The sequence below is a fragment of the Meriones unguiculatus genome, chromosome 4 (assembly GCF_030254825.1).
Source record: "Meriones unguiculatus strain TT.TT164.6M chromosome 4, Bangor_MerUng_6.1, whole genome shotgun sequence".
NCBI lineage: Eukaryota > Metazoa > Chordata > Mammalia > Rodentia > Muridae > Meriones > Meriones unguiculatus.
In genome coordinates, this window is record NC_083352.1 from 123,342,889 (window position 1) to 123,368,858 (window position 25,970).

Below are 25,970 nucleotides of genomic sequence, written 5' to 3' on the forward strand. Positions count from 1 at the left end.
TTTGCTGAAGTTGTTCGTTGGTTCTGTTTGTGTGTGGAAACCTTCAGTTTCCTACGTAAGGGGTGATCACGTCTCAGGAAATAGAAATGATTGTACTTCCTTCTCATCTTCAGCATTCCACTCTAGGGAAAACTGAGGAGACTTATTTTTTCTACTTTTATTTTTATTTATTTATTTTTTTGCCTGTTTCTGCTCATCTATTAATTTTTAACATTTATGTAATGTGTGTGTGATTTTATTTATCTTCTAATCATGGTCCTGGATTTTATACTTAAGAAGATATTTCTTCCCCCAAATCATAAAAAGGATTATCTTAATTTGATGCTGCCATTTTACATTTTGAACTTTTAACAGCTTTGTGAACATACAGTTTATATTTCACACTCTACCCATTTTGAATGTACAATGCAGTGATTTGTGTGTGTGAATCCATACAGGTGCACCCCAGTCACCACAATCTGGTTTTAGAGATACGCTTTGATTTTCTTATATTCAGCTTTGATAGTTTTAAGATGAATTTCAGATTTAAGTATAAATCTAAAAGGAAATGTCCTTCACCATAGGATAAACTTCCTGTTCTGATTTTTTTCCCCAGCAACACAAGCACACAGGACTTTATTTGGCTCATACAAATTTCACGATGGCATATTTCACTGAAAAAAATGCAGTTTTATAGCTTTTATTTTATTTTTATTAAGTTTTTCTTCTTTTTAAAAAGTATTTTTTTTTACTTTTTTAGATTATTATGTATCATTTTTCTTCCCTTTCTCCCTCTAAGCCCTCCATATACCTCTCCTTGCTCTCTTTCAATAAAATTTTTCTTAACTTTAAAAAATACATTTAATGTGTGTGTGTGAAAGAAAGAGACACAGAGAGAAATTAGAGGACAATTTGGAGGAGCCATTTCCTTCCTTCCACCAATACGGGAAGGAGACGGAACTCAGCTCCTCAGTTTGGCAGCCAGCGCCTCTATCCACTGACTCAGGTCTTGGACCCCATTTTACTGCTTTAAACCAGACTAGCAGCGATTGCTGGAGGTGAGTGAGAACCACACCTAAGTGGGCATGAAGATGGCAACCACAGTCCGGTTTGTCTTGGCAGTGCCATAAATGTCTGCTGTTGTGCCAGTGTAATTATTTATTACATCATTTCAGTCTTTATAAGGAATTCTGGTTTGGGCAACAGATTATAGCCAACTCCATGACACCCTACTTCATCACACTCAACTCTCCTTTGTGTTAAAAGACCGCCTCCTAGAAGAGAAAACGGCAGGGTCTGTCACTGTTCTGCTCACACTCTCCACCTCAACTACCTGTTCCAGGGTGAGGAGTGCAGCTTCCTCCCTGAGAAACTATTTATTGACATCTATAAACTTATTAGTCCTAACACAGTTTTGTAATTCGTGAAATATTTTCCACCATTTTCTTCAAAGGAGCAATAGCTCATGGATGGTCATTCATGTATTATTTACACAAAACGAATTTGTTAATTATAATAAAATATTAGTAGACCGAACCGCTCCCAGTGACTAAATATTAAATGAGGGGCGGGGTGAAGTACAGCGACTTGGCACAAGTCATTCGTAGAAAGGAGACAGAAATCAGAGACAACTCTGGCCTAGGGTCTAGGATATCGCTGGCCAAAGGGCTGCATCATTCCCCAAGAAAGGAGAAATTTGAGAGCACGTGCAGGCAGCGACTGGTCTTCCACCTACAGCAACCTCGTAGAAATGCTGGAAGTAGGACGTGGGGGAAAAGATGGTCTTGGAAACAGCATCTGTGCCACCTGCCCGGCCTCGGGGAAGACTACAGTTCCCATAAGGGCTCGGGGCGCGCACAGCCCCTGCCACGCGGCCTGCATCTTCGCGTCAGTCCACTGGGGGCGGTATGGAGAGTCCTCCGCCGTCCCGTAGAAATCGACGCGGCTCCGGGGCCACTCGCTTCCTGTTTGTCGGACGAGGAGACATGGCGGCTGCTCCGGCAGCGGCTGGAGCTGGGTCCAGCCGGGGGAGACGGTCGGCAGCTACAGCGGCGGCGTGGGGTGGCTGGGGCGGCCGGCCGCGGCCCGGTAACATCCTGCTGCAGCTGCGGCAGGGCCAGATCACGGGCCGGGGCCTGGTCCGGGCGGTGCAGGTACGAGGCCGGCCGGGAGGGGCGGGGCGGGGCGGGCTAGTCTGGAGCTGGCCAGGGGCCGGGAGAGAGGCCTTTCCAGGCCGCTGCGGGACCGGCCAGATCCCCCGGGGCCGGCCGCGGAGCTGCCCCGTGTGCCTGCCGGACGCTGTCAGCCGCGGTGGGACCGTGGGCAGCGGCCGGTCCGGAGGCCTGCATGTCTGTGCCGAGTGGGGTCGAGCTGCCTGGGGTATCGGTGGCACGTATAAGCCCTGGGCCGAGTTTCTAGATCCTCATTTCCCAGCGCCACGTCTGCACGTCTGGGGACCTTGGCGAGTTGGCTTCATCCTCTACTGGTCTCGCGTCTGCCCCTTGTGAGCAGGACGGGGTCCTCCTCACAGCAGCCCCCCTCAAACGGTTCCCAAGCCTATCATAAATGTCCTCTTCTCAAAGAGGCCTTAACGTTCCTCCTCCTCTTCTGAAGTAGGCCCCCATTGTTATTCTGTCAGATCCCCCAGTCGTTTTTGGTTGCATTATATTTCTTAACCGGTAATTGCATATTTCTTTGTTGTCTGCCCTTTTTACGCCTGTCTCCCACATTGGGCTGAGCTCCAACGGGTCCAGAGACTGTTTTGCCAGTGTAGGGCGACCTGCTTTGGGGGAAGAACTTTAGTTAAGCCCGAGTTCAAAGCCCTGGTCTTTTTCTTGCTTGGGCAAATTACCTTTCAGTACCTTAGTTTCCTCATTTAACTTACCTTTTAAGGTTATTGTCAGATTCATAGGAGATGGTTGTGTCAAGTGTTAGTGTATTTCAGGTGCACACAAGGGTGGAAGGGTAATTAGGTACTGTTATATTTAATGCTTAGCTTATCAATACACCAATTGGTGCCCTGTACATGCGTGGTGTGTGTGTGTACGTGTGTGTACATGTATGTGTGTGTAGGGCACTGCCTAGGATAAAGCAAGATGGATGACCCATCTCATTTTTTCCTCATTCTCCCAGGTGGTCCCAGAACTTACTTTGAAAATATTAGCTTAAGCCAGGTGCAGAGGTGCACACCTGTAATTCCAGTGCCGGGGAAGCCGGAGGCAGGTGGATCTTTGTGAGTTTGAGGCCAGCCTGGTCAACAAAGCAAGTCCAGGGAGGTCAGGGCTATTACATAGAGAATCCCTGTCTCGAAAAACCAAACCAAACGACAAAAACACATTAGCTTAGTTTAAAGATAGTTTTGCAAATGGGTTTGATGAATACACAAGGAACTTATAAGTGTTGTTGGGAGAGGGATGAGAATTAGGTGAATGGATGAGAGAATGGGTGTGAGATTTTTCTCAATATACTATGACATATTTAAGGTTAATTTTGAGCCATTTGAATGTTGCTCGACTGAAAAGGTGATATAAAGGTGATAGGGTCTGTCTTTGTGGAGAGTTACAGATGAAGGGACACTTTTGGTTAGCTGTGTCTTCCTACAGAAACTGTAGATGAGCACTCTTTTCTTCACTGCATTCCTCTGCATCTGCCTTAAGATCTGAGAAGTACTTCCTCTGTTTTTGAAGCCAGAACACCTCACTGAGCTGAGTATGTAGGGACAGGCAGAAAGGGGCCTGACTAACCTTTATTGATCACATATTTTGGATCAATCAATGTGCAAGATGTTTATGGTTTTTTGAAAGTAAGTTTATGTTTGAGACAGGCTCTCACTATGTAGATCTGGCTGACCTAAAACTCATTATGTAGACTAGGCTGGCCTTGAACTTGTGGCCATCTTCTGCCTCTGGGCTCTTAGTGCTGGGATTACAGATGTATTCCACCACGCTCAGGAGTCTTCAATATTTTGAGTCATGTGTCGAATTCATCTCACCACAGATGAGGAAATTGAGGTGTAGAAAGGTTAGGTAGAGTGATTCTAAACACCCTTCCAGATAATCACTAAGCACAGTGAGCCATGGAAATTTTTAACATGCTGAATGAGGCAGTTTAGGAACATAGTTTGTTTCCAATGCTGAAATGCTAGGAGTGCTAAGAAACTAGATTAGAAGGCTACTGGAATATTCTTGGAGCCTTTTTGAGATGTTCATTGTGGTACCCACTATTACTGTCGATGTCCAAAGTTTGTTTCCATCGAACTTCCTTCTTAGCCTGTAATTACATATTTCTTTGGTATTTGTTCAGGTGAGGGAGCTATTTCAGAGGTTGAATTCGAACTCCTGTCTTCCAAATTAATAGTGACAATGAAGTGGAGACCTTCACATTTTGTAGTTTCCTTTCTTAATAGAGTTTTTCAGGTTCCCCCCTCCCTTGTTATGTTCTCCCTCTCCCCTCTCCTGCTTTGCAGAATTAATTATTTGCTCACCCATATTTCCATAGCACAGGACACATACTGGTTACGGCATATGGCACAGTAGGAAAGTGCCAAGTTTTTGAAAAACTTTTTGAGGGGGTGGTAGGCTGGGAAAGAAAACAGATTTATAAAGTGCACTGTAAGGGGCAGCAGGCAGGACAGTAACCAGAGCACCACCTGCCTAAAATACCTTTAAAAAAAATACATAAAAGTTTATCTTGATCACAACTGTTTGACACTGTAGGATTCTGTAGTGTTTACTATTCTTACACTGAATAATGGTAGAATTTCCTTAGAAAAGATGGATTTTGAAGTAAGATGGCTCTGAATTGAATCCTAGTTCTGACCTTTTTTTTAGCCAGTGCCCCTAGGCTAAATCAATCTCTTTAAATCTCAGTTTCATTATTTCTAAAATGGCAGTCATGACATCTATTCCATAAAGTTGTTATGACAGTCAGGTGAAACAATAAGTCTAGAAAGTTTAACCAGTGTGTCAAATACTGATTGTTTGATAGACAGTTGCTCTCAGCTAGCAGTAATTAGACTGGACCTTTTGAGAGCTGTCTTATTTTTCTTTGTATCTGTAGAGCCTGAAACCATGCCAGGACTTGATAGGAAGGAGCAGGAAACTGTTTGAATTGGAATACTGAATCCTCAGTCTGTGTCTGTCCATAGTCACTCTCCAGTTAGTCCATGGCTTCAAAGAGTTCCAGAGTCTGGTCGTCTGTGATTTGAAACCTGGCTAGGAAAGTACAAACTTGCTTTATGTCTTTGGGAAAGTTACTTAATATCTCTTTCTTTATCTGTAAAATAGAGATCATCCCAGGATCTAACCTCTTAAGATTATGGTGAGGAAAAATGAGTTTTTACAAGAAAACATTGAAAATAGTAGCTGAAGTATAATGTGTATGCAGAAAGGTTAACTTTTGTTATTTTTACAAATACTCGATATTCTGATGGCTCTTAAGTCTATATTTCCATTTCTGACTCTTTAGCTCCACGAGGTGGGTATTGTCAACCATCTGCTCTGAATCTTCATGTAGATAACTAGTGGGTAACTCAAATTTAATATGTAGAAAACCAGAATTTTGAGATCCTCTTCCACCAAATCCTGTCTTCCCCCACTCTTCTCCCTTCCCTAAGTGGGACACAAGGGCAGTCTGGAAGAAGACCGTAGGTCGCAGGATTTAAAATGGGCTAGTCCTACTTGGGCATTCATTTGCCTTCTCTTCCCGACCGTTCGTCTCTCCTCTATGGTAATAAATATGTCTAGATACTTTGCAGTTTATTGATGCCTTCATTTTCACCTGCCCATTTGATCCTCAAAGCAAATTGGGTCTTAATCTTCTGCTTGAAGCTCCCCAGCTGCTTTCCATTTCAGTAGAGTCAGATCTGCTTGCTGTGTGACGGCGGTGGCAAGGCCAATAGAGTTGAGGGGAGAAATAGACTGGGTAAGATGTGGGCAGTAGAACTTTGTACCTGTACGCATCATGGGCTTTCACCCTCAGATACTCTGTACCTTGGCAATTTGGTAGTCTGGGATACAGGATCTCTTCTGTTTCTCAAGTGCTGCTTTTACATCTTTTGTGGTCACTCTAGACTTCTCCTGTTTTTACTTTCTACTTTTTTTCTTTAGATCCTTTCTCCCTCTCTCCATTTCTGCCTGTTGCTAGGAGTCAAACTTGGGGCCTGGCACATGCTAGGCAATCTGTCTCCCACACCTCCCTCCATACTTTAATGTTTTTTTTTTCTTTTTTCTGTAGGTTCTGTTTGTTTTAGTCTTATTCTAATTAGGGTTTAAAATTTAGTGATTTAAGTTAAAAAACAAACAAACAAACAAACAAAAAACTCCTCATTCCTGGTAAGGGCAGTTTGATACTGAGTAAACCTTGGAAACCAGGTGTGGTCGTGTTGTAGCTGCTAACTCCAGCACCTGGGAGGCAAAGGCAGGGGACTACTCAAAGGCCAGATTGGTCTACATAGTGAGTGAGTTCCAGGCCAACCAGGATTACATAGAGAGCTCCTGACTGAAAAACTATAACCCCTCCTGCATGTGTGGGGGAGAGAGAGAGAAGGGAAGAGAGGGAGAAAGAGAGGTGGAAAGATCCTCTTGGATAAGTAAAGTCTCAGAAATACATAAATACTATTAATTTCAGCAGGTAGCATTTGTACCCACAAATCCTAAGACACACCACTACTTGTGTTGAAACCACACAAACACCAGTGCAAAGGATACAAGTATTTAGGGGTTAATATTTGTTATCAGACTACTGTAACAAGTTTGGTGTTTTGTTTTGTTTTTTGAGACAGGGTTTCTCTGTGTAGCCTTGGCTTTCTGGAGCTCTCTCTGTAGACCAGGCTGGTCTAGAGCTTATAGAGATCCACCTGCTTCTGCCTCCCAAGTGCTAGGATTAAAGGTGTGTGCCACCGCCACTGGGCTCCTAACAAGACATTTAATCTTTACTAATAACCCTCTGAATGTCTGTTTGCTTGCACTTTGCTATTTTAAGATATTAGCTAGCTTATGCTTAGGACTAAACAAAAAGGGTATATATTTGCTTTCACAGAAATCAGCTTTTTAATTATTTAAAAAGGAAGGCAGTAAAGACAGACAGTGAAAACTGTGACTGTCTGGAAATGTCACATTGACTAAACAGGCTGACAGCTTAGGGAACATGAGATTATCACGGCTGTAACTGTCAAACCACAAGTGCTTGAAAAGAAAACCCTGTATGACACCTGCCAGTAACTCAGCTGTGAAGCTGCCTGGATGGTGGCTCTTTCATCATAGGCCTCAGCTACTGCAAGGAAAGCAAAGTGGAAATTATTTTTATTTATTTTATTTTGAGGCAGGATCTCTCTCTCTCTCTCTGTAGCCCAGGCTGGCCCAGATCTTACTGTGTTGGCCCCAGATGGCCTCTAATTCAATGGCATGCCTCCTGTCTTTGACCTCCAGAGTGCGAGGATTAATTATAGGCATAAGCTACTGTGCCTGGCTTTACATGTTATTTTAAGTAAGTGTCTTGTAAACCAATGTATAAGTAGTAAAATTCTGAAGTGGGGTGTTTGGACGGTGGCTGGGTCTGTGGGTGTCATGAGGCTCATTGCAGACAACACAACACTCTACTCCACTCTTTGCTCTGACTTCCATTCTCCCAGGGCAGTCATTGTTATGGTGTAACTATGACTTTCACAAGAGAAGGGCCCAGGAAGCCAGAGAGCCAGTTTTTCTAACTAACTTGTTTATAAAGCTCTTTCTTGACTTTTCAATTTGGTATCTATTTTCTTCTTCGTGTTAAAGATTAGAATCTATATGTCACTTACTTGTCTCTACCATTCTCCTAGTATCACAGTTTTGGTTGTTGGTATAAATTAGTTACATTCTACTACTAATATAATTACTGTTTATTTCAGAGCCATGGATGTCTAACAGTTACTGGCTTAATACATTTTTCCTTGATGTTGAAAGTAGTCCTTTTCATGTTGTTTTTATTGATGTATAAATGCCATACATTTATATATGGGTAAAATTCACTTTTCTCTTTTTCGTACTGGAGATTAAACTCAGGCCTCACATGTGCTGAACATGTGTTTATTCCATTGAGAAACATTTTTAGTGTATCATTCTATAGGGTTAGCCAGATGTCTGTAGTCATGTGATCACCACTGCAGTTTGAATGGAAAGTCTTCTTAGAGATGGCAGCTCCTTTTCCTGATCACTTATCTCTCCTCCTACTTTTTCCTTCTGGAGTCACACATGTGTATGCTGTTAACATCATTCATCACTGTGGGTGACACCTCGCGGAGGCAGCTGAAGAGAGGCTGGTTTTATTTTGGCTCTGGCCTTGAAGGCATGGTCCACCATGGAAGGGGCGACATGCGAGGGAGTCCATGGTGCAGACAGGATGCAGAGTGCTCTGGCTGCAACCAGCTTGGATGTTACCGTCCAAGAGCTGCCCCTAATGTCCATTTGTGCTGTGTAGGTCACGGTCCCACAGGCTCCACAATCTTCCAGAAAAGTAGCTTAAGCCTGGGCCTGCAGGTACATTTTACATTCAAACGCTGGCGCTGCCTAAAGACATGTCATCTATCACGTGAAGCCTCCTGATTCTCTCTCTCTTATAAATTGCATCTTTTGTGTTTGCTCTGCTTTCTCTGTTTGTATAATTTGACCCCAAATTCTAAAACTTTATCTTTCATTTGGCTTTTTAAGTTTTCCAGCCTCCTTTTCCTCACTGGAGTTTGTATTGGTGTCTTTGCAGCTGGATTCTTGGAACTTCCCTTCATCAAATTCAGGGCATCTTACTGTGGGTTTTTTTTTTTTTTTTTTTTTTTTTTTACTGACTTTTCTGTGTTTTAGACCTTATTTCTAAATATGTATCTACCTTTCCTGGGAACACATTCTGTAGTAGACTCCAGGAAAGAGCATGTAAAAGGTAGTTTTTTTCATCTTTGTATATTCGAAAATAGCTTTTACTGTGATACTTTTGTGTCAGGTCTAATTCTGAGTTGCAAGTTATTTTCTTTTAGATTTTAAAGAATATTTTTTCTTGTCTTTGAGAAATACATTGTTTTAAATCACATTTTGTTTTTAGACTCATTCCTGTAGATGGCAAAGCTATAGTCCATTAATCTTTGTTTTAGCCTGTTATTCTATTAATGGACCACAATTAACTTTGAGAAATAAAGTGGATCCTTCCAGTTTGGGGGCTATTATGAATCCTGCTGATTTGAACACGTGCTCATGTCCTTAGTGTGTGTGTGTACGGCCTGGAGGCCGTGTGCCGAGAATCGCCGGGGTGTAGGCCAGGCACAGGGTTGCATCAGTGTCCACCACCGGAGTCCTCAAGAGCTTGTACTGATTTCCGTTCTCAGCAGCAGTGTCTGTCAGGTTCATGTTCTTGCTAACCTGTAGTGTTGTGTCAGTCTTTAATTTTAGAGTTTTGGGTTTTTCCCTCTCAGGTGTTCAGTGCTGTAGTCACTATGGGTTTACTTTATGGTGAGTTAATGAAGCTAAACTCCCTTTCAGATGCTTATTGCCAATTTTTGGACACTCCCTTTTGTGAATTGTCTGTTCAAATAGTTTGTACATTTATGTTACTATTGTTGTTATTATTATTATATTCTTTAAAAAATTATTTTATGTGTGTGGGTATTTTGTCTGTCTATATGTATGTACCATGAGCATACCTGGTACCTGAGGACCTCAGAAGAGGGCATCAGATCCCTTGGAACAGGTGTTACAGGTTATTGTGAGCCACCATGTGGGTGGTAGGAATTGAACCTGAGTCCTCGGGAAGGTCACCAATGCTCGTAATCACTGAGCCATCTCTCCAGGCCCTGTTTTCATCTTTATCTAACTAGACATTTTTGACATTTTGCTGGATATACACTCCTCCCCGCTTTTTAAAATAGGCTTTCACTATATCCCTGGCTAGCCTGGAATTCCATATGTAAGCAGGCTAGCCTCAAACTCAGAGAGATCCATCTGTCTCTGAGTGCTGGGATTAAAGGCATGTGCCTCCACATCCAGCCGGATAGATACACCTTTAAAGTGATGTTCTCTATAGATATTTTCCCTCCTATGACTATTTTTTAATCTCTAAAGATCTTTTGATGAGCTAGACATAGAGGAGACAGAGGCAGAAAGATCTATTTGAGTTCAAGGCCAACCTGGTCTACATAGTTCCAGGTCAGCTACATAGTGAGACCAACCACCTCAACAACAAAAAGGTCTCTTGGTGAGCATGAATGCTTAGTTGTATCTAGTTCTTTCTGTCGTGTAAGTGGGTTTCCTGTTTGAGAATCTCTGCGTGCTCTCAAGGGCTTAAAGATTCTGACTATCATCTGAAGTGGTATGGATTTGCCTTAGCATTTAGATATGTGTCCCATTGAGACTGGCACATTTATATTCATAAGGTACTTATATCTGCACGTGTTCTTCTTTATTTACTTATTTGTGAAACATTTTGCCATGCCGCCTCTGCTAGCCTAGAAGTCATGACAGTCCTCTCGCCTCAGCATTGTAAGGGCAGGGATTACCAGCTGATGGCTCCTCTGGTAGTGGTTTTTACTTTGAGTTTTTTGCTGATAAGTTCCACCACCTTTCTTCCAGTGTGCTTTTCCATTTTGTATTATTGTCCAGTCTGTTACATTCAGCCGTTCTTAAATGTTTCTCTGGTAGGCAGCATAATATACTTTGTTTTTAAATTTTAATATGTTGCTAATTGACATTTGAGGATTTAATTATATTTACTTAATATGAAACTTGCTTTTCAGATGTCATATTGGTTCTGTGTTCTTTATTGTGTTCCATAATTTTTATGTGTTTGTATGTCTGTGTACATGCATGTGCCTTCGTTTGTGGGGGTGGGTGCAGGTGTGTGAATGCATAGTGTGAATATTCAAGTCAGAGGCCAACCTTGGGTGTCAGTCCTCAGAGGCCTTCTCTGTCTGATGTGGACTGCTCTCAGTGCCTTGCTCTTCACCACATAGCCAGGCTGGCCGGTGAACTTCTCACTCTGCCGTTGCTGGGGCTACAGGTCTGCTGCACCGGTCCTGCTGTTCATGTGGGTGAGTGCTAGGGACCTGACTCAGATCCTCAGTTTGCAAGATAAGAGCTTTATGGACTGAGCTATCTCCCCAGTCTTTAATGTTTCTTTTAAATTAAAATTTTATTGAGACGTAAAGCAAACAAGAAAAGAATCAAATTTACTCATGATTGTAATCCCAGTATTTGGGAGGTAGAAGTAGGGGGATCAGGAATTTGGGCTTCACTAGATACTGTCTCAAAAAAAAAAAAAAAAAAAAAAAGGAATTACTAGTTGTAAGTTTTTATTTCAGTGGGGTTTTTTGTTTGTTTGTTTGTTTGTGAGTTTTGTTTTGTTTTGTTTTTTAGCAGATTATGAAACTGGAGAGATGGCTCAGGGGTTAAGGGCACTCGGGGTTCAGGAGGTGGGCTCAGTTCCCAACACCCACATGGCAGTTTATAGCCATTTGTACGTAATAACTCCAGTTCCAAGGGATCTGAAGCCTTCTGCAGACTTTTGCGGACACATATGTGGTGCACGGACATGCAGAAAAACACTTATACACATAAAAATAAGATAATGAATGTAAAAAAATCTATTTAGAAATTATGCAACTATCACCAAAATAGTTTTAGGCCATTCCTGTCACTTTAAAAGTTCAGTTATGTCCATTATTTATTTAGTTTTCATAACAGCTTTGTTGAAGTGTTGATTGACTTACTGCACACACCCCATTTAAGTATGCAAGTAAGTAGCTGTTTATACAGAGCTACAGTTACCACAACCAATTTTTGAATATTTCTTCAGAAGACAAAACAAACAAACAAACACAGCAACACAAAGAAAGAACCTGATTACGGCCTAGAGGAAGCATAGCATGCCTCTAATCCCAGAACTGGGAAGGTGAGAGCAGGAAAGCCAAGAGTTCAAGGCCATCCTCAGCTAGGGAGAGAGTTTGTGGTGAGGCTGGGTTACAAGCTCAAAAGGAAACCCAAGCCAACCCTGTACCTTTAGCAGCTACTTTCCTGTCACCATCTCTAGCCCTTGGTGGCAGCTAGTCTTAATTATTTTCTATCTCTGTGGATTGGCTTGTTGTGAATATTTTTATATTAAATAGAATCAAATAATATGTGGTCTTTTGTGACTGGTTTCTTTGATTTAGAATAAGCCTTAAGATTTATCTGTTATATGTATCACTACTTGGCAAATAATATTCTATCATATGGATGGCCTGTATTTTATTTGTCTGTTCACCAGTTGGTGGGCACTCAATTTTCCACTTGTGCCTTCTTTTGGTGTTGTAAACTTTGTGTGCAAGAATTTGTGGACATTTGCCTAAGAAGAGAATTTCTGGGTCATATGACAATTCTGTAGTGTGTGTGTGATGTTGGTGAGCTCTCTCAGGGCTTTGTACACACCAAGGTAAGTTGTACCACTCAGGTATGTCCACAGGCTTTGGAGTTTTGAAGCAGTCTTGCTAAGTAGCTTATGGTAGGCCTTAACTCTATGTGACTGTCCTCCTGCCTAAGCCTTCCAAGTGCTGGAGTTAGAGTCACATTTTACTCTTCCTGGCTGTGTGTTGAACTTTCCAGCACTTGCTAAACCGTGGCTGTGCCATTTTTCATTTTTACCCGGAATTAAAGACAGTTTCAGTTTCCCCAGACAGTCCCAAACACTCTTATTTCTGTCTTTGTGATTATATGGTCCTGGATGGTGTGGTGTAGCTTATTGTAGACTTGATTGCTTTTTCTCCGATGACTACTGACACTGATTATTTTTTCATGCATTTAAATTTAATTGGATTAATCAATGAATTTATTAAATAAGATTTTTAAATTTATTAACAAGCTTTAAGTAGTATAGCTGGGCAGATCCTCATCTACACTGGTCTGGGCTATTTCCCAGCCATATGCCCCATTATCTGCCATCTAGACTTGCCCTGCCTCCCTCCTGCTCCCTCTGTGTCCTCAAGATGACTCTCTCTTGGTGGCCTTCTCCTTGACCTTCTCTTGCTCTCTCTCTCCTCCACCTGGGACCCCCCTCATGGGATCGCAAGTCCTGCCTCAACTCTCTTGCCCAGCTATTGGCTGTCCAGCTCTTTATTAACCAATCAGAGATGATAGAGAACAATTTTTACATGACATTGAGACAGGAAATTGTTCATTAATAATGACAATGCCCATGTCTGGACTGCAACCATATCTCTGGGTACAGAAATCAGCACCTGAGTACACAGTGCACAAAAACATCCTCCAGTCCAATAAAGCAATCTTTCTCTTATAATAATAAATTAAATACAATAAGAACAATTATGAAAACTATCAGGTAAGAATTACATTCACAATGTTCAGTCCATTTGTATTTGGCTATCTTGGAGGAAGTACCCTATAATCTGTCCGGTCTTGGTGAGTTCACAGTTTTGTACTTAAATCAACTTCTATCATAACTTGCATTTATCAACCAAAAAACGTTTACTTAGATATAAAAACATTTTTTATCCTAGAAAACTTAAGCTTATATGTGAGACTATAATTATCTAGTCTTCAGCCCTATCAGAGACCTGAGAAGGATAAGTATTACTTGAATAGACAGGAAGTGCAGAGCAAGCAGCTTCCAAAACTATAGAAGTGACAGAGAGCTGGCTGCCTGGACAGTCAACCCACGATTTGTCAGCATCATTAGGTATCACCTTCAGCCTTCTGACCCAGTATATGGCAGAAGTTTTTGACGCAGGAATTATGAAGACTGCTTACCTTGTCTAGGCAAAGCTCAGCGGTTGACTTTGCTGCTTCCAGTTTGGACAGCATGCTGTCTGTCTTTGAGGCAAGGACAGTTTATTGCCCAGTGGCTAGCTTGGCACATTTGAAGCAAATTCCATATGGAGGTTCTTTGATGTCCATCATCTTTGAAGTAGCCTGAGGGGTGGCTGCCAGGATCTGACATGTCTCACTTCCAAAAAAATGTTATCTTTAAATGCCATATTCTGTAGATCTCTGAGCTTTCTGAAGACCATCTATTTATAGAATATCTGAATAGGTAAACATTTGTTTCTAGTCATTTACAACCTGATTAACTTTAAAAACATCTACAAGGGCTAAGTCTTATTTTGTGTTTAACTAATACCTAACATGACCATAAGTTTGATTGACTGAATACTAATTTGCCTTTTAAAATTATTTTAAACAATTTGTAATAGCAGCTTACAAGGACTAGAACTTCATATTATATTTTTAAATGAGTTGCATAGGTACAATACCTTAAACAAGACTTCAAACATATATACAGTATATTGTAACAAAAACAACCTTGAATTTGTATCAGTATACAAGGATCCATACCAGTGTAAATTTTTTTGGCTTATTAACTGATTTTTAGTTTAAAAGCAGATTTAATAATATACCCTTTTATCTTATCATTCCTATATCACTCTTTTTTCTTTTCATCCCTTCTCTCTGCTCCCCCTTCCCTTAGCATTGGATAGGAAAGGATAGAGGAAAGGAAAAGACATCCCTAAATCTTACCACCTTTAATTTGTTTTCTCCCTGACCAAGACCATTAACAACCCCCCTTAATCTACAACAAATATTCACCACCCATCAAATAACCAAAATCCACCCACCCCACTTTTTAGGAATGGGGTGTCATTCTCCTAAAATTGCTTTCTGTGTCTTAGGGCATTGTTTTCCTTTGGGGTCCCTAATAACATTGGGATAGTGGCCAGCTCCTGGGAGAGCTAGCTCTATCATTTGCTGTCCAGTCTCTTTAAGATGGAAAAGTGCAGGGCCTAACTGAAATCCTGGCTGGAACAGTCTTTGATGTTGGATGATCTAGCCAGCCATATAGAAGTTTTTTCTGGATGTAGATTTTTTGAGGAAACAGCTATTGAAGCAGTTTGTGGGTCTGAATCATCTGAGATACTTGTCTTCTTTGGTGTCTGATCCTTGTGCTCTGTAAACATATCGACTTTTAAAGGTCATATATATTTTTACATTAACACATGTATAGAATATGCAGTGTGCACAGTTCAGCTAAAGATTATGTTCTGCTCTTTGAACAGGTGAAAGGCATTTGTCTTTCTTTTTCTAATTAAAAACTTTTTTATTTTTATTTTATGTACGTTGGTGTTTGACTGCATGTATGTCTGTGTGAGGGTGCCAGATCCCCTGAAACAGGAGTACAGACAGTTGGTGAGCTGCCATGTGGGTGCTGGGAATTGAACCTGGATTCTCTGGAAAGGCAGTCAGTGCTCTTAACCACTGAGCCATCTGTCTAGCCCTACATCTGTCCTTCTTTATAAGTCAGTTTCTATAACCAAACTGTAATATAAATTTTCATCTATGCCATAGGAAAGGATGACATAAGTCCTGAGGACACTGTCTTGTCTTAGCCAGTCTCAGAGCTATTCCCATATAGAGGGATCAGTATTTACTTTTCCTATTTGTAGTTCTGCTTGGTTTCTTCCTTCATGTGTGCAGCCTAGAACTTTAGGAGGTCTCCTCTAGTCAAATCTAATCTCTATTCATTTTGAAGAAATCCATAGCTTTTCTTCTCCTGTTGAGACAAAGGCAAAAACATCTCCCCCCAAAGCAACACATCTCCTTCCTTCCATTCTGAAGTTAACACATCATTAAAAAAACAGGTTGATTTAGTTCAGCAGTTTTTTCTATGATCCAGTGACTCTCAGCAGCTATAGTTTTTTACTCATTAGCATTGAAAACATTTAAAATTGAAAAAGCATTATATGATCTATCTTGGGGTCTTTATTACCGCTCTGTTTGGTAAGCATCTCCTTTCAAGTGTGATCAGAGCTCTACAACTGCTTGTCCTGTAGGATTGTGTGGTATACTTGTAATATGTTTTATGTTGTAACATGCAAACATTGTTTCATTTTATTAGAGAAGATGCTGGAGCATTGTCAGTTTTAATTTGTATGGATATCCCCATAACAGCCACAACTTGTAATGAATGTGGAATTACAGAACAGCCTTTTCAGAACTTAAAGGAGCTGCCCCTTAATTCTACATATGGGTCTGTAGTATAATTTTCCAAACTCTGCAAAATGAATCACATCCATTTGCCAAATTTAATTTCTTTGGGTACCTTTAGGGTTACTTCCTGCAGGTAATGGAATTTAGTTATACAAAGAACAAGTAGGACATTTCCGTGTAATTTCCTTGTTTTTTTGCCAAGTGATAGAAGAATTTTACTTAAATTTTTGCTGTTAACATGGTGTTTCCTATGAAATTCTGAAGCTTCTAGCACATTTCCTGCTAATAGCTGATCAGTTTCATTATTACCTTGTGCTAGAGGGCCTGGTAGACCCATGTGGGATCTGATATGTGTTGTATACAATGGATGATTTCTACTTCTGAATAAATAGTGAAGTTAATTCTGAATTATCAATAAGTTCAGCAGTTCCTATATGCAAAATAACTGTTTCTGCATATTGAGAGTCAGTAACTATAATATGAGATTCAGGAAGATCATGTAATACCATGAGAATGGCAAACAGCTTTGATTTTTAAATTGAATCATAAGGGCTCTGAGCCATTTTGCTTGTGTGTGTGTGTGTGTGTGTGTTTTTCTTTCTGACTTATAACCTGCCTTTTCTGATTTATTTGCATCAGTATAGTATAGGTGCTAGGTTTTCAAATGATACTTTATTTGGAGATCCCTTAAAGCTTATACCTCTCTTCCAACTCCCCCCCCCACCTCAGGTAGGGGAAAAAGAATGTTATAAGGGAAAAGGGATGTAGCCCTCTTTACTTCTTCCGGATGGCTAGGGTTGTAGGATTCTTTTGGGGGCAATATCAATATCCATTATCGGAAAATCCTAAAGACCAGGTAACCAGTAAACAGCAAACAGCAGCAGGACGAACCAGCAGCAAGCAGTCCTCGGTCTTCACCAAGCCACTGCATCTTCTTCCTCTGGGCTATATTTATACCCTTCAGAGTCCTCAAAATTCAACTAATTCCAGCTGGCAAAGACCAAGCTCTGTACCAGACAATTAACAGGTGTGGACAAACTAAAATTCCCCCAGTTGGGATTATAACAAAAGCATATTTACATATATCATAAACCAAGTCCGTAACAGTATAGAATATAGGGGCTCCAGAAATCAGTATCCCTTTTACTATATGAGGAAGAAGCCAATTAATTCTTTTTATAAACTAAAGTCACTTGCTTTTGGGGTATTTGCTGTAAATTTCTTCCAAAAAAAAATTACTGCATGTCTTTGCCAGTGTTCATTCTCTGCCCATAATGAGGCAATTTCAGCATTCGTAAAAGATGCCACAATTTCTTCTGGGACTATTCCTGCTAATTGATGAATTCTCATTTTTTCTTTTAGAATCAATTTGGAAAACTTTTCTACATAGGGCTTTAATTTTTTACTCTGTGTGCTAAAAATATCCATTCTAAGATACATTTTTTTTTCTCTGCGTAAGAATTCCCATAGGAGAATGAATAGAAGGTCCACATGTGCGTCTGTAATTTCTTCTCTACCAGAGCCAATTCTTTCTTAGTCTCTGCTGATAATTTTCTTGGATTATTTACATTCTTATCACCTTGTAAGGTTTGAAATAAATTATTTAGCTCTTGAGTAGTTAATCTAATTGTGTGCCTTAGCCAATTAGTATCTCCCAACAATTTTCGAAAATCATTAAGAGTTCTTAATTGGTCTTTCCTGATTTGTACCTTCTATGGCCAAATTTTCTGCAGACCTATCTTATATCCTAGATAATTAATAGAATCTCCTCTTTGTATATTTTCAGGAGCACTTTATAATTCCCAGCAAGGTAAAATTCTCTTTATTTCATCAAATATTTTCCTAAGGTATCTTCATTTGAATCAGCCAGCAAAACATCATTCATATGATGGTAAATTGTGGATTGAGGAAATTGCTTATGAATTATTTCTAATGGCTGCAAAATATTGATATAGGGTAGGACTGTTCAACATCCCTTGTGGCAAGACCTTTCAGTGGAAACTTTGAACTGGTTTAGAGTTATTATAAGTAAACACTGTAAAGGCAAATTTTTCTCTATCTTGTTCATGCAAGGGTATGGTGAAAAAACTAAACATTTAAATCAGTTTTTATAAAAGGCCTTGCTTTAGTTAACAAAGACAGCAGTGAGATTCCAGGTGTAGAGAGGCGGCCCATTGGTAAGAGCATTGGCCACTCTTCCAGAGGATCCAGGTTCAATTCCCAGCACCCACATGGCAGCTCACAACTGTCTGTAACTCCAGTTCCAGGGGATTTGACTCCCTCACACAGACACACATACAAGCATAACACCAGCGCATGTGAAATAAAAATAAATAACTTTAAAAGAAAGAGAGAACTCATTGGGTGAATGATCTCATTAATTGCTGTCAACATCCTCCATTTGCCAGATTTCTTTTCAGTGACAAATGTAAGAGAATTCCATGGGCTGGTGGATTCTTCGACATACTGAGCCTCCAGCTGCTCTTGGACTAGCTGTTCTAACACATGTAACTTTTCTTTTGTCATAGGCCCTTGTTCTGCCCAAACAGGTTAGGTACCATTTTGTGGTAAAGCAAGCGGTGTTCTTGCAGCAGCAGCTCCCCAGTGTAAAGTTGAAGAGTCAGCCTGTGCTGCAGTCTGCTTGCGGACAGCCTGGACAGTCTGTAACTGTCTTTGATAACAATGTCTTTTATAAAGACATTGTTTAATGTCTTTATCAGGAGCATCTCCTGTTTTTATGGTATATCAGTGAAACTGGAGGGATGCTCCTCCATGCTTTCCATTGTTGCATGAGATCTCTTCCCACAAACTTATAGCTATGTCAGCTATATAGGCTTTAATTGACCTTCTGGCCTTGTACATTTAAGCCATTTTATACTTTGTTATACCTGGGATAAAGTTTCAACCTTTTGAAATTGAATATTTACTTCCTAAAGAGGCCAAGATTTTAGCAAAATTATTGTTACATCTGCACCAGTGTCTGCCATTTCTTCAATTTCAGTATTATTTATAAATACCTTTAGTTTGGCCCCTGATCATCTATAGAAGTTTGACAAAATACTTGTTTTCTGGTCCCTTCTAGGTTTTTGTTTTAGCTGTTGAAGTTGCTCTGACTTTGATATCTGAGTTTTTAATGTGTATCTTCAGAGAAGTTGCTTAATTGTTCTGTGGATGGGTTTTTCTGCTGCTGACCTGAGAGGGCTGATTTGAATTTGATAGTGGGGCCTGTGAGAGGACCCCTGGGCGTTTCCCGACAAAGGGTTGCTCTGTCCCTTGTTGATCTACATTCATTAGTCCGGTGCCGGCTTTTGCTGCATCTTTTGCATATTCCTGAAGTCTCAGGCTGTCGTTTAGAATTAGCTTGGTTCTGCTTACAATTCCTTTTGAAATCACCCTGCTTACCACAATTAAGGCATTTGACAATTTGGATTATCTCAAAACCTTTAGAGCTCACTTGTCCTATTAGAGTTAGATCATATGAAAGAACCAGTTATCAGCCATATTTCGAATCCATTCATCTGTTGGTGCTGCTCTTTTATAAGTTTTATTCTATGCCTGCTCCAACTCTTAAATTATGACATGGAGACCTATTAAATTTATTAACAAGCTTTAAGCACTATAGCTGGGCAGATCCTCATCTACACTGGTCTGGACTATTTCCCAGCCATGTGCCCCATTATCTGCCATCTAGACTTGCCCTGCCTCCCTCCTGCTCCCTCTGTGTCCTCAAGATGACTCTCTCTTGGTGGCCTTCTCCTTGACCTTCTCTTGCTCTCTCTCTCCTCCACCTGGGACCCCCCTCATGGGATCGCAAGTCCTGCCTCAACTCTCTTGCCCAGCTATTGGCTGTCCAGCTCTTTATTAACCAATCAGAGATGATAGAGAACAATTTTTACATGACATTAAGACAGGAGATTGTTCATTAATAATGACAATGTCCATGTCTGGACTGCAACCACATCTCTGGGCACAGAAATCAGCACCTGAGTACACAGTGCTAAAAAGCATCTGCCAACATTCTGAACATTCTGAAATTCATACAGCTCCTTAAGTTTTTTTGTTTGTTTGTTTTTGGTGTTAACAAGATTTATCTTTCTCCATGCCTTTAAAAATCTATCTTATTTATGAGTGTTTTACTTGCATATATATATATCTATGTATATATGTAAGCCACATGTGTGGAATGTGCCCATGGAAGTCAGAAGAGGGCATCAGATCCCCTGGAACTTCTGGAACAGTAGTTACCGATGGTAACTACCATTATGCGTGCTGGGAACCAAACCTAGGTCCTCTAGAAAAGCAGTAAGTGCTGTCCATGAATGTTCTCTCTAGACCCCTGTTTGTTTGTTTGTAACAGGGTCTCATGTATCCCTGGATAGCATTGAACTCACCAGATAACTGAGGCTGGCCTTGAACTTCTGACCTTTCTGTCTCCACTCCAGAGTAATGGTTTTACAGTGTGCTACCACATAAGTCCCTATACTTTGAATGGCTACATAAAGCCATATCTGAAGTGGTTTTGAAATATGTATTTTATTATTTTAATAATGAGGATGTGTGTAAGTCTGTCTGTGTGTGCATATGAAGCAGGCACCTGAGGAAGCCAGAGTCATTGGATCGCTCTGGTTGCTGGTGGTTGTACACTGCCTGATGTTGGTGTGGGGAATTGAACTTGGGTCTTCTGCGAGAGTGGTAGAGGCACTTATCCATGAGCCATCTCTCTAGTCACTAAAGCGGGTTTTTCATAGACAGCATAGAGATGGCTTTTTTCTTTTCTAGTCTACTGACATGTATATTACTATATTTTGCTCAGACTTTAAATTGATACTGTTTCTAGTTCTATGCAGTCATTGGTGCATTTGACCATGCATAGACTTGTACGGTGGTTAGTGACATAACAGGGTACTTCTGCCACTGTGCAGCTTCAGAGAGAGTGTGTGTGTGTGTGTGTGTGTGTGTTTTAACCTCCCCATTTTTTTTTTTTTTATTCTTCTGTGGACTAGTTGAGCATTTATGTGATTTCACTGATGCCTCTTTTAGTAAAGTGTGTGTGGGCATGAGTGTGTGGAGACCAAAGTTTGATCTCTGGTCTGTTTTGTTTTGTTTTTGTGACGGGCTCTGACTCACCTGGTACTCATCTCTTCAGTAGTCTGGGGACCACTGAGCTGCAGTGCTGGGATAGAATGTGTGCTGCTGTGCCCGGCTCTTCAGTGGGCACCAGGGACAGGAACTCGGGTCCTCAGCTTGTGACGGCAGGAGTTTACTGAGGCCCCAGCCATACTTCTTTTTATTTATTTATTTATTTGTTTATTTATTCTTTTTTTCCATAATTTTATTTTTCTCATTAGTTACATTTTGTTAATTCTGTATCCCAGCTGTATCCCTCATTCCCTCCCCAATCCCACCCTCCCTCCCTCATCTCCTCCCTGCCCCTTTCCAAGTCCACTAATAGGGGAGGACCTCCTCCCCTTTCATATGACTTGCTTTTGTCAAGTATTTTCCGGACTGGCTGCAAAGTCCTCCTCTGTGTGCTAACAGTACTGCTCCTCCCTTGGGAGGTGGGGAGGTCAAAGAGCCAGTCATTGAGTTCATGTTAGAAATAGTCCTTGTTCCCCTTACTATGGGAAACCAATTGATTACTGAGCTATCATGGGTCACATCCGAGCAGAGGTTCTAGGTTTTATCCTCTCATGGACTTTGGTTGAGTGTCCATCTCAGAAAAGACCCTGTGCCCAGATACGTTTGGTCCTTGTGGAGCTCCTATCCTTTCCACTTCAAACTCCCCTTCTTTCATATGATTCCCTGCACTCTGCCGAAGGTTTGGTTGTGAGTCTTAGTATCTATTTTGGAGCACTGCTAGGTAGAGTCTTTCAGATGCTTTCTGCGGTAGACTCCTGTCATACAGCTCTACCACTGTTAGGCATATACCCAAAATTTGCTCAAGTACACAATGAGGACATTTGCTCAACCATGTTTGTAGCAGCTTTATTTGTAATAGCCAGAACCTGGAAACAACCCAGAGGTCCATCAACGGAGGAATGGATACAGAAATTGTGGTATTTCTACACAATGGAATACTACTCAGCAATCAAAAAGGAGGAAATCATGAAATTTGCAGGCAAATGGTGGGATCTAGAAAAGATCATTCTGAGTGAAGTATCCCAGAAGGAGAAAGACAAACATGGAATATACTTGCTTATATAGACCTAAAAGATAGGATAAACAAAATGAAATCTATACACCTAAAGAAGATAATCAAGAAAGCAGACATGGGGTATGAGGATCTATCCTCATCCAGCCATACTTCTTTAAAGTCACTTTTAGCTGGTTGTGTGCTTATATCTGTAATCCCAGCATTCCAGAGGCTGAGGCAAGAGGATTGCTGCTAGTTTGAGGCTAACCTGGGCTTCAAAAGGGGTGTATGTGGTGTTAAATAGTAGTTTATTTTTATTGTTTGCCCTGGAGTTTGGAGCACTCATTACAGTCAGGCAGTGTTTGTGGGTGGAACTATATCCCAGCTCCCTCTCTACCCTTACAAGATTGCTGTCCTTTGGTTCATTTCCCCACATGCTATGACCACCTAATAATTGTTGCTATTATTTGCAGTTTGGATTCCTTGAAAAAGAAAGCAACTTTCTGTTCATTTGTTTCATCATCAGCCCTGTCTTGTATAATGTACAGGTGATACATTAGAGACAGGTAACCACATAGATGCTCAGCTAACACCGTTTCTCACCATTATCAGTTTCCTTGTTTCTGAAGAGCTGGCTGTCATATTTCTGTCAGGATAAGTCAAGTTTCATCTGAGAAAATTCATATTTTTCCTTTACTTTTGAAGGAAAAACCTCACTGAATTCAGTGTTGCCAGTTGGTGTAATTTTTTTTAAAACCCCTTCGCTGTGCTTTCAGTATTTGACCCTGTTTTTGCTGTGTGGCTTCAGACAGTATGCCTAATGTAACATTTTTTTCTCTTCTGGCATGTGTGTGGGTGTGTGTACATGTACATATATATGTGTATGTGTGCATGTGTGTGTGTTAACACATGCATACGTGTACTGTGTATATTGTGCAGGTACAGTTGACATATGTGTTTATAGATGAGAAGACACTCTCAGGTGGTGTTTCTCAGATGCTGTCCTCCTTGGTTTTGGAGACAGGGTCTCTCACTGACCTGTAATTTTCTGAGTAGGTCAGTCTAGCCAACCAGTCAGCCCCTGGGAATCCTCCTGTCTTCAGCTCCTCAGCCCTTGGATTACAAGTGTGCCTACCACAGTAGCTTTCCTTTTTTTTTTTTTTTTTTTTTTTAAAGTAGGTTCTGGAGACTGAACTCATGTTCATACTTGCAAGCATTTACCAGCTGCCCTCATCCTTCAAGCTCTTTACTCATTTTAAGTCAATTAAAAATATATTAAATTTTTAAATTAAAAATATTATAAAGGAGTCTTTTGCTGAGAAACTGTGCTATGGTTTTGACAGTCTTGTCAAAAAATCAGTTAACCTCAGGACGTGGTGGCATATGTCTTTAAATCCCAGCACTCAGGGGGAGGAGATGGCAGTGAGTTTGAGGTCAAACTGTTCTCCATAGTGAGTTCCAAGCCAGTCAGGACTACACAGTTAAACTCTGTCTCACAAACCTAACAAAAACAAGTAACTCCAAAAACAAACAAAACAAAAACTGCTTGACCATTGGGGACTCTCATTGCTATTCCACGGGTCTAGGATAGCTGTCTTTATGCCCAGTCTGCTAATGCAGTCTTGATTAATGTGGACTTGTCATGAACTAACAAGTCAGCAATTCAGGAACTAAGATTCTTTTAACTTCAGGACTGTTTTGACTGCTCTGGGTCCCTGGCATTCCTATATGAGAGTCAGTAGTAAATTATCAGTTTCTACAATGATGACAGCTGGGCTTTGATAAGAATTACATCAAATCAACAACGTAAAGGGTATTGTTTTAGTGATAATAAGTAGTGTGGAAAGCACTGCCAACTCAGTAAAGTCCTGTCTTTGAACATGAGCTATCTTTCATGATTTTTTTCCTGATTTTTTTTTTTGTTGTTGTTGTTTTGTTTTGTTTACAAGTTCTCACTTAATATCTCAGCTTGGCCTTGAACTTTAGATCCTCCTGCTTTGGTGTCCTCAGTGTCCTTTAATATCTTTTAACAGTGTCTAGAATTAACAAAATGTAACTAATGAGAAAAATAAAATTATGGAGAAAAAAAAACAGTGTCTAGTTCTCTTGTATAAATCTTGTACTGCTTTTGTTAAATTTATTCTTAAACTCCCTCCTTCCTTCCTTCCTTCCTTCCTTCCTTCCTTCCTTCCTCCTTCCCTCCTTCCCTTCCTTCCTCCCTCCCTCCCTCCCTCCTCCTTCCCTCCTTCCCTTCCTCCCTCCCTCCCTCCCTCCTCCCTCCCTCCTTCCCTCCTTCACTCCTTCCCTCTCTCCCTCCCTCCCTCCCTCCTTTTCTTTCTCTCTTTATTGAGAAAGAATTTCTTTGTGTAACAGAGCCCTGGCTGTCTTGGACTCACTTTGTAGACCAGGCTTGCCTGGAACTGAGAGTTAAGGGCGTGCACCACCACACTGGGCCAACATCTTAGTTTTAATGCTACTTTAAATGTAATTGATAATCAGAATGATGTTATCTATAGATTGAGTATTCCATATTTCCAATTCAAAGTTCTTATTTCTTCTTGCCTAATTGTTCACATTCATGTTTCTAGTACATTGTCAAAATGGAATTGGTAAGAGTGGATATCTTTGAGTCTTTTTTCTTCTTGATTTTAGTAGGAAAACATTAGTTAACATGGTATTAGTTTTAGACTCTTTGTAAATACTGTTAGCTGGTTGAGAAAGTTCCATTTTGCTTCTAGTCTGTGCAGAGTGTTAAGTATTAATCATGAAAATGTGTTTGGCTGTTGCCCTTTTTCATCTGTGTCTTTTGGCATATCCTGAGGGTGTCCTGTAGGCTGTTGGTTTTCTGTATGAATGTAATAGTTGGGTGTTGCAGTATCTCTGCTTTCCAGATAAGTCTTTGCTTTTTTTGTATGTGATGCGAGGTTTTTGCATTTGTGTTGTTAAGAGAGATTGTAGTTTTCTTGTGTATTTGTCTAGATTAGTTCCTAGAATACTGGCCTCACCTATTTTGTGGGAATGAGTGTGTTAATTCTCCTTTAAATGGTTGATCACATGAAGCCTTCAGTCTGGACTTGGATTTTTCTTTGGAGCTTGGTTGTCGCTGTGTGAGACATTACTATTTCAGCTTCTCGGTGTGACAGGTCTGCTTGCCACTCTTGTCAGTTCACAGCTTGTGTGCTCCTGTCGTTTCCTTTTGCGTATCTAGTGTGTTGGCATGTGGTCATTTTCAGTGCTCCACTGTAATCTCTTTGCTCTAGTCAGGTTGGTAGTAATATTCCCTCAGTCATTCCTGAATTTAGTAATCTTAGCCAGTCATTAAAAGTATATCTGTTAATTGACCTTTTCAGAAAGTCTTGAAACTTTTAGTATTGTTGATGTTTGTGGAGTTTTCTGCTTTAATTTCTTTTATTTCTGCTGCCCTGTTTTATTTTGTTGGGCTTGAGTATTTCCCCAGTTTCACATGGTAGGTCGTGGCTTGTTAGTTCCCATTTGTCACACTGTTTAGAACTCTGTAGTGCTGTAGGGCACAGGTGTTACTCTGTAGGAATAGCTTCTGCAGGGTCTCATAGCTGTGCGTGCTTGCTTTGCTTCTTACGGAAAAGAAAGAGGTTTTTACAATTGTTTTCAGCTTGCATTGATTTTGAGCTTAAACACTACAAAATTGCTGCTGTGCAGACATTTTTGTTGTAAGAAGTAGTACGCTCCTATGTTTCACCCTAAGACAACGCATTCTTCTGAGCGCTGCCTGTCACCCCTCTTGCTATAATCTATAATATAGACACAAGTGTAGGAAGAATTGTGAGATTTGTCCATCATCACAGGGTTTGCATGTTCAGATAAACCTCCGTAAAAGTCTGTTTGTTCCA

General features: G+C 40.7%; 1 protein-coding gene across 2 annotated transcripts in view; it reads left to right on the forward strand.

Moving 5' to 3' along the window:
- The first annotated feature begins 1,888 nt into the window (after nucleotides 1–1,888).
- Nucleotides 1,889–25,970, forward strand: part of Trpc4ap (transient receptor potential cation channel subfamily C member 4 associated protein) — a 67,373-nt gene continuing 43,291 nt past the window's right edge. The window contains exon 1 of one of the 2 annotated variants that reach the window (XM_021640506.2): nucleotides 1,889–2,132. In XM_021640506.2, coding sequence (XP_021496181.1) covers nucleotides 1,965–2,132 — 168 coding nt within the window. In that variant the 5' untranslated portion in view covers nucleotides 1,889–1,964. The remainder of the gene's footprint in view (nucleotides 2,133–25,970) is intronic. The other variant, XM_021640507.2, reaches the window with a different exon arrangement.